Source organism: Eurosta solidaginis, chromosome 5 (genome assembly GCF_040869045.1).
Source record: "Eurosta solidaginis isolate ZX-2024a chromosome 5, ASM4086904v1, whole genome shotgun sequence".
Classification (NCBI taxonomy): domain Eukaryota; kingdom Metazoa; phylum Arthropoda; class Insecta; order Diptera; family Tephritidae; genus Eurosta; species Eurosta solidaginis.
The window spans coordinates 31,900,795-31,909,974 of NC_090323.1; the positions used below are offsets into that span (position 1 = coordinate 31,900,795).

At 42.9% G+C, this 9,180-nt stretch overlaps 1 protein-coding gene across 1 annotated transcript; it reads right to left on the reverse strand.

Moving 5' to 3' along the window:
* Positions 1-1,237: 1,237 nt before the first annotated feature.
* JMJD7 (Jumonji domain containing 7) lies at positions 1,238-2,603 on the reverse strand. Its single transcript, XM_067792497.1, has one exon. The coding sequence runs from the start codon at positions 2,287-2,289 to the stop codon at positions 1,327-1,329; it is 963 nt and encodes a 320-aa protein (XP_067648598.1). The 5' UTR covers positions 2,290-2,603; the 3' UTR covers positions 1,238-1,326.
* Positions 2,604-9,180: the final 6,577 nt, after the last annotated feature.

The window sequence follows — 9,180 nt, forward strand, 5'->3', positions numbered from 1 at the left end:
CTGGCGACCCCAAGCTCTGGAGGGATTGCCTGAAGGTTTATTATGGCCATATAAATCGTTCCCGAGATGGTTGGGCCAGCACCTTAATAGTGCTGTGTTACCGGAGCGTATCGGATCTGTATCCGGCAAAGGACCATCACATCGATAACACCCCCCTCCCATCCCTTGCTGACAGTACTTGGGGAAAAGACAAAGAAACGCTCATTACCACTTACAAAGCAATTGGCCAGCCGATTGCATGCTACACGTCCCCTATATGGCCGCCAAGCCTAAAAACTACTCACTGGAAGAAGCTACAGGCCTGCAAGAATACTGCTCTCTGAACCGCCACGGGCTGTCTCCTTATGTCCCCAGAACACAATCTACATAATGAGGCGAGAATAATCCCCATCAGGGAGAGAAATGAAATGCTAACCAAACAGTTCCTGTTGAATACCCAGAAACCTGGGCATCCCAACAGACGTCTGATTAATGAGCCAACACCGCCTAGGGGCTTAAGGAGTCATCTCCGTAAGCATTATGAGGAAATACGGCAACTGAGAACTCAGCCGTATGAACCAAAAAAACACAGCAGGTCCTCAGTGAACTCCACAAACAGGCGTAAAACCTTTACGACAGGAATTGCCCGGTGAATCCAGTACTCAAAGAACAGTACCCAAAACTTGCTGAAGAGGCATGCTTACTCCCCAAGGAAACGCGAGTCACTCTAGCCCAACTTCGTTCTGGATACTGTAATAGGCTAAACTCTTACCTATCCAGAATCAGCCCCGATATACAAAATGTATGCCCCGCTAGCAATGTGTCCCCACATGACTAAGCCCATTTAATTTGTTGCGCCCCCCTCCCCCCCTCACCATCAAAAATTCCACACGAACCGTCTCTTTAATTGGTAATGTGGAACCAACGCCTCTAACACCCCTTTCCTTATGGTCCACCCCTGTTGAAACAGCAAGTTTCCTTGGACTCCCGTTAGAGGATATTGATGACAATTTATGATCGGTCGCACCTATTGGTGGGGCGAAGCACTGCTACAACAACCCTCCAAAACCTTCGGGGAGTACCCTTAGAAGAACAAGATCGCTACATGCAGTTCCTAGAGATAACTGCTGCTACAATTTTACTACTTTAAGCTTTTGTCTGAGCCTTTGTCAGCTGGTTTGTAGGAATCTTGCTCTCCTTACGTGGTTATTTCGTCGCAATGAGTGCAATCGTCTACCCTATTATTTATAATAGATAATTTTTATAATTTAATATATTATACAGTTTATGCAAAAACCTTCAGACACAACTTTTCTAAATTTAATAAATAAATAAAATTTCTATGACTTATTTTTCAACAAGTTTCTCCAACATACGATAAAAACAATAGCGACTATCAAACTCCATGTCGTACCAAAAGTTTACGGCTATACACTTGTGACTCTGTTGAACATGATGAAACCAAAAATTGGGTAAAAATAATATATCGCCTGCATTCACCCGCACATGTAACTGTTTCGTGAGTGCATATTGTGGGTATTTGTCGTAATCTGGCGCTAATGGATCGATACTGATCCATTCTGTAAATGCACCCTCCTTTGCTCCGCCTTCCACTGAGGCACTCTCTTTCAAAACGGGTTCAATAAAAAACTGGCCTACTGAATTACGTCGATATTGTCCAACAGGATATTTTTTCCTAGGTATATTTACCATTTGGTGCGGTGGTAATAATATAAAATCCTTTTGCCCAGAAATAACACAATATAAATTATCAAATGGATCCTTATGCATTGAAGTAACCGCGCGTTTATCACCCATCCAAAAATTTATCAATGGCGGTTCATTTAAACATTGCTCAGCAAAGTTTAAATCCTTTACATTAATATCATTTGCTAATTCGGGAAAATCGGTTGTGAAATTGGAATTTTGCTTTTGTATATAATGTATCGCTGCAGCAGGATCATCTAATCTCTGCAAGAAATTCTGCATTGTCATTTTTTCATCTAGTGGCACAACGAAATACTCGGTATCATCTTGTTTTGCCAAGCCATCTGCATAACCATTGGGTGTTGTAGTTACATCCAACAATTTATCGCCAAGTACTTGCTCTAGGTATGCCGGTGTCCACTTTTGTACGGCCGGCCAATGCTTTATGGCATTACGTATCACTAACGGTTGGCATTTGGCATAGAAATTGCGTGCAAAATCAAGGGCGTCGGGAACCTTTAGTAGCTCTACCACATGCGTTCCAATAAATAGCTCATTAGCTTCTTTTAGGAGTTCATCTAATGCTGCGGCTATTCGTTCCATTTCTCATTGCGTCGTGCACATGCCAGTGGAAGTTTATTTGTTGCCCTTAAAGTAAAACTCAGATTTGATAACAATGATGTCTGGAACATGTTTTTTTTTTTGGGGTTTGGTTGAATGGCACGGACGCTAGTCCATAACGCCAGGTGGTTGAGCTGCAAGGAATTTCAGCGAACCGTTCACTACGAGATTGAAAACGCGAATCGAATTTATGATAATTCGTAATTTTTAAGTATTTCGGAGCCAATAAATATATTTTCTTTTAACTTTGCAGTGGCTGCTGAACTGTTTCTCAATGGTGCTGCCCATGGTACAATAACCAGGGCCCGTATTACCAAAGAGGATAGATATTGTCACGGATATTACCACCCCTAAGTTATCCCATCACTAAGGCGATGCTAAGGCCATGCCAAGCAGTATTTACGTTAGTAATCAAATCAAGTATACACATATATAAGGCAGCCCAGAGAGATGTCACACACAGATGCATTTACTTATACGGCTATGTGCGCGCGAGAGACTGTAAACTACAAACATTCACATCAATAATTCAATCTTTATGTGTTTACATAAACGAATAAATAATTGCGTCTACACATATGTACGTATACGAGCAGCGGAACGGCAATGCACAAACACATGCATATATCTTATCTCAGTGGTCACAAGAGAGGGCAATAATTTGTGCTCGTAGTTGTGGCTGGCGATTTTGTAGCCGAAACAACTAGTAACTTCTGGAAATCGAGGAGCCTAGAAGTATGCAGCGTAAACTATAAAAGCGGTGCAGGCGAGTAAGAAGTAATTCAGTTTGAGTTGAGCTATTAATCAGTTTGATTAGGCACGAGATCTGGCGGCCAATATGTAGAGTTTCATTTGAGTTATCAATCAGTTTGGTTATTAAGCCAGCGAGTAGCAAAGTATAAGTGTTATTGTGAAGTACTTAATAAAGGCCATTTTTCCATCATTCAATATTGGAGTTATTTATTCAACAGTTTAGTGATTCGAACTTAGCAGAGGATTGCAAATAAAAGGATTTGCAGCAACTTCGTTACAATTGGTGTCAGAAGAGGAATTGTTGAATAAATTCCAAAGGACAACAAGGACATGACAAAGTTCAGTGAATTGAAGATCCAGCAACTAAAGAAGGAGTTGGAGACCCGTGGATTGAATACAAGCGGCGTTAAACTTGAACTTTAGGCACGGCTACGAGAGGCAATGGAAGCAGAAGGAATTGATGTGGAAGAGCATGTCTTTCATCTTGATGGCGAGGAGACAACAAAAATTGAAGAGAAAAACGAAACATCGCAAACGGTTACCAGCACAGACTTGAACGTGATATTGGCTGCAATATCTGCACAAACGTCGACAGTAACATCGAAAATTGAAGCACAAGAAACGCGAATGTCAGAAATGTCGACACAGATTACATCCAAGATGGAAACGCAATTGGAAGAACAGAAGACATATATGGCATCCCAACTGGAATCGCAGGAGACACGCATAACATCAAAGATGGAAGAACAGAAGATATATATGGCATCCCAACTGGAATCGCAGGAGACACGCATAACATCAAAGATGGAAGAACAAGAAGAGCGCTTATCATTACAGGTGGCACAAATGTCTTCACAGTTAGAAGCACAGGAAGCAAGGGTAACATCAAAGCTGGAAGCGCAGGATGCAAAAATCGCTCAATTTCAGGCAGAAGTCGATGATTTGAAGGGTCGTATGGAGCAGTTACAATTAAATCGTCCAGCAGTTTCAGCGAGTAATCCAAAGGTAAAAACACTATCCTTTGACGGTTCTGTTCCTTTCCAGGTCTTTAAGCTACAGTTTGAGAAGACCGCAGCAGTGAACAACTGGAATGTGGAAGATAAAGTTGCCGCGCTCTTCGTAGCATTGAAAGGACCAGCTGCCGAAATCTTACAGACTATTCCAGAGTACGAACGGAACAGTTATGACGCATTGATGGCTGCTGTAGAACGACGATACGGAAGCGAACACAGGAAACAGATATTTCAAATAGAATTGCAAAACCGCTACCAAAAAGCTAACGAGACTTTGCAGGAGTTTGCTTCTGACATTGAAAGATTGGCTCATCTTGCAAATGCGGATGCACCCGTGGAATACACGGAAAGAGTGAAGATTCAGAGCTTCATAAATGGCATACGGGACGTCGAAACGAAGCGAGCCACATACGCGAACCCAAAGCAAACATTTTCTGAAACGGTATCCCATGCATTGACTCAGGAAACGGTGTCATTATTGAGTAAACCAGCATACAAAGCTCATCGTGTGGAAGTAGAAAGGCCAGAGTGGGTAGATACAATTTTGGAAGCTCTGAAGGGATCACAACAGAAAAATGCCGGAGTTATGAAATGTTTCAAGTGCGGTAACCCAGGTCACATTGCACGTCATTGCAGTAGCAATTCCAATAGTTCCAACAATGTGGGTGGCCGTAAACGCAGAGCTGAAGGAGACGAGCAAATCTCCAAATCCACTCAATCGTTAAACTAAAGCGAGTCAGCAGCAAGGGGCGACAGCTGACTCCCTCAATTGAATGCCCCATAATCTCTATCTCACAAATTGGAAGAAGGTCGAGCAATCTTACTGTCGGAGGACATGTGGATGGAAAGGAACGTTTACTGACTGTAGATACGGGTGCATCTCATTCCATCATTCGAGCGGATTTAGTCAACAAGAAGATAAGACCATTGCATGGAGCAATATTGCGTACAGCCACTGGAGAAGACACCCAGGTAATTGGAGAAGTAGAATGTGAAGTAGCAATTGGGAACATCACGGTACTACACAATTTTATAGTGGCAGGTATTGTTGATGAAATCATAATTGGAGTGGACTTCTTAATCAACCAAGGCATCAAAATCGATATGCAAAGCAAGACGATGCGATATAAGAACATGGATGTGCCACTTAATTTCGGCTACGAGAGAGGCTACAGCAGTAAACGAGTGCTGGTGGAAGAGAGTCAGCGAATACCACCAAAATCCGAAGCAGTCATCTGGGCAAAGGTTGATGGAGATTGTGGGACAAACAAATTGTGGGTTGTCGAAGCAGCAAACAAATCAGCACTGAACATACTTGTAGGAAAAACCCTGGCTATGACAAAACAAGATGGACGTGTTCCAGTAAGAGTACTCAATGAGTTCAATTCACCACTCAAACTGACTAAAGGAGCTATTTTGGGAAGATGCCAAGAGGCTGAAGTAGTTATTAACTGTGAACAGCTACAGGAACACGTTTCAGCTAGTAATACTAATCTTTCAAATGACATCACGGCATGGACGCAGGGGCTAAAGGAAGCATATCAGAGTAAGGCAAAACAACTGCTCCTAAAGTACGCGAACATATTTGACCAGGATGGTTCTAAACCAGGCCGCACCAACGTTGTGAAACATCAAATTGACACTGGAGATGCGAGGCCGATCCGTCAAGCTCCACGTAGTGTTCCACTGGCGAAGCGGCAAGTTGTGAGTCAAATTATACAAGAAATGAGCGACAGCGGCGTCATCGAACCATCAGCTAGTCCCTGGAGCTCACCGGTAGTACTTGTAAAGAAGAAGGATGGAAAAATGAGGTTTTGCGTGGACTACCGGAAGTTGAATGACGTTACGAAAAAGGATAGCTACCCATTGCCAAAAATTGACGACACTCTGGACTCGCTCTCTGGTACGAAATGGTTTTCCACACTGGACTTGAAAAGCGGCTACTGGCAAGTGGAGGTAAAGGAGGAAGACAAAGAGAAAACAGCCTTCAGCGTCGGAGATAGTCTTTGGCAATTTACAGTAATGCCCTTTGGACTATGTAATGCACCAGCTACTTTCGAGAGACTCATGGATCAGGTATTGAAAGGACTACATTGGAAAACATGCTTGGTGTACCTGGACGACATAATCGTATTGGGCAAGAATTTCGATGAACATCTTAAGAACTTGGAGGAAGTTTTCCAAAGAATAGCTGGCGCTGGTCTGAAGTTAAGTCCCAAAAAGTGTGCGCTGTTTAAAAAGGAAGTAAATTATTTGGGTCACAAGGTAACGACAGAGGGCATCTGCACTGCGAACGAAAAGATAGAGGCTGTAAAGGATTGGCCAAGACCCCAGAACCTATATGAATTAAGAAGTTTCCTTGGGCTGTGCACATATTACCGCCGATTTGTACAAAATTTTTCCAGCGTAGCCCATAGCCTCCATGAGCTTACAAGAAAAAATAAAGCTTTTGAATGGAAGAAGGAGCAAGAAGTGGCTTTCCAAACATTGAAGGAGCGTTTGTGCACTGCCCCAATGTTAGCATATCCGATTCCAGGAGCAACATTTATTCTAGATACAGATGCGAGTGGATATGCTATAGGAGGCGTTTTATCACAACTGATGGATGGACAGGAGAAGGTAGTTGCATATTACAGCCGTTCGATTGGAAAACCAGAGAGGAACTACTGCGTTACGCGGAGAGAGCTGTTGGCATTGGTAGAGTGCGTTAAACATTTTCACAAATACCTCTACGGCCAGCGATTCCGTGTCAGGACAGATCACGCAGCTTTAAAATGGCTACTGCAGTTCCGTAATCCGGAAGGACAATTGGCACGGTGGATCGAGCGACTACAAAGCTATGACTTTTCCATTGAGCATCGAAAAGGTAGTACCCATGGAAATGCCGATGCAATGTCACGAAGACCATGTAGTTTGGGATGCAAGCACTGTTCAAAAGCCGAGGCTAAAGAAGACATTATAGATGTCCGGCTAATGACTATAACATGTACAGAGGAATGGGACAAGGAACAGCTAAGAAAGTGCCAGCTAGAAGACGCAGATCTGTCACGTGTTATGCAAGGGCTCGAACGAAATGAAAGACCAAACAGAGAAGAGATGTCAGCAGAGAGTCCCATTGCGAAGTCATATTGGGCACAGTGGAACAGTTTGGAATTGATATCCGGTTGCCTTCATCGAGTATGGGAGAGTGAGGATGGTAAATACAAAAATAAACTGATAGTTGTTCCCAGAAAGAGGATTCCTGATGTGCTCAGCGAGCTGCATAATGGTCCAAGCGGAGGTCATCTTGGAATCACGAAGACGCTCGAGAAGATTAAACAGAGATTCTATTGGGTTGGTTGCCGTCAGTCGGTCACTGAGTGGATTGCGAACTGCGAGGTTTGCAGCAGAGCGAAAGGGCCCAGAACACGAAGTCATGGCCAGATGAAGCAATATAACTCAGCTGCGCCATTTGAAAGGATCGCTATGGATGTCGCCGGTCCATTTCCTACTAGCAACGGCGGAAACAAATATGTACTGGTAGTTATGGATTACTTCAGCAAATGGCCAGAGGTATACCCAATCCCAAATCAAGAAGCGGAAACGGTAGCAGAAGTTTTTATAAACAATTGGGTTGCAAGGTATGGTGTACCAATGGAGTTACATTCTGACCAAGGCGGGAATTTCGAATCAGCTGTGTTCCAGGAAATGTGTAAGTCATTGGGCATTCGAAAAACACGGACAACTGCATTGCATCCTCAATCCGATGGTATGGTAGAACGATTCAAAGGACATTGGAGGAGCACTTAAGGAAAGTAGTGGACAAGTACCATAAAGAATGGGATAGCCGCATACCATTATTCTTGATGGCTTACCGATCAGCAGTGCATGAGACAACGGGCCAAACCCCTGCAAAAGTAATTTTTGGCAATGACCTTAGACTGCCAGCTGATTTGAAGTTTGGGATAGATGCCAATGCGGAGAGAAATGGCAGGAAATCCACTAGTGATTTGGAAAAAGAGCTAAGAGAAATACATGATCTGATAAGGCAACGAACAAAGATTATGAGTGACAAGATGAAAGCCAGATACGATAAAGCAATTAATTCAGAAGGTTTTCAGGAAGGAGATTTGGTGCTGTTATACAATCCACAACGTAAAAAAGGTTTGTCCCCGAAATTGCAGTGTAATTGGGAAGGCCCATACAAAGTTGTAAAACGGATCAACGATGTAGTGTACCGCATACAAACCATCGGTAAACCACGAACCAAAATGAAAGTGGTCCATTTGGAAAGGCTGGCAACGTTTAGATCGAGAGATTTGTCTGATCGGGACGATCAGACTTAGGTGGAGGGCAGTGTCACGGATATTACCACCCCTAAGTTATCCCATCACTAAGGCGATGCTAAGGCCATGCCAAGCAGTATTTACGTTAATAATCAAATCAAGTATACACATATATAAGGCAGCCCAGAGAGATGTCACACACAGATGCATTTACTTATACGGCTATGTGCGCGCGAGAGACTGTAAACTACAAACATTCACATCAATAATTCAATCTTTATGTGTTTACATCAACGAATAAATAATTGCGTCTACACATATGTACGTATACGAGCAGCGGAGCGGCAATGCACAAACACATGCATATATCTTATCTCAGTGGTCACAAGAGAGGGCAATAATTTGTGCACGTAGTTGTGGCTGGCGATTTTGTAGCCGAAACAACTAGTAACTTCTGGAAATCGAAGAGCCTAGAAGTATGCAGCGTAAACTATAAAAGCGGTGCAGGCGAGTAAGAAGTAATTCAGTTTGAGTTGAGCTATTAATCAGTTTGATTAGGCACGAGATCTGGCGGCCAATATGTAGAGTTTCATTTGAGTTATCAATCAGTTTGGTTATTAAGCCAGCGAGTAGCAAAGTATAAGTGTTATTGTGAAGTACTTAATAAAGGCCATTTTTCCATCATTCAATATTGGAGTTATTTATTCAACAGTTTAGTGATTCGAACTTAGCAGAGGATTGCAAATAAAAGGATTTGCAGCAACTTCGTTACAATATATAAGAGACGTCAGTTCGGAAAAAGTAGCGAAATGCTCGCTGCAAACCGACGAGATGTCAAACGT

Excerpts from the sequence above, each read along its gene's own strand:
- JMJD7 (XM_067792497.1), bottom strand. The coding sequence starts at position 2,289 with ATGGAACGAATAGCCGCAGCATTAGATGAACTCCTAAAAGAAGCTAAT.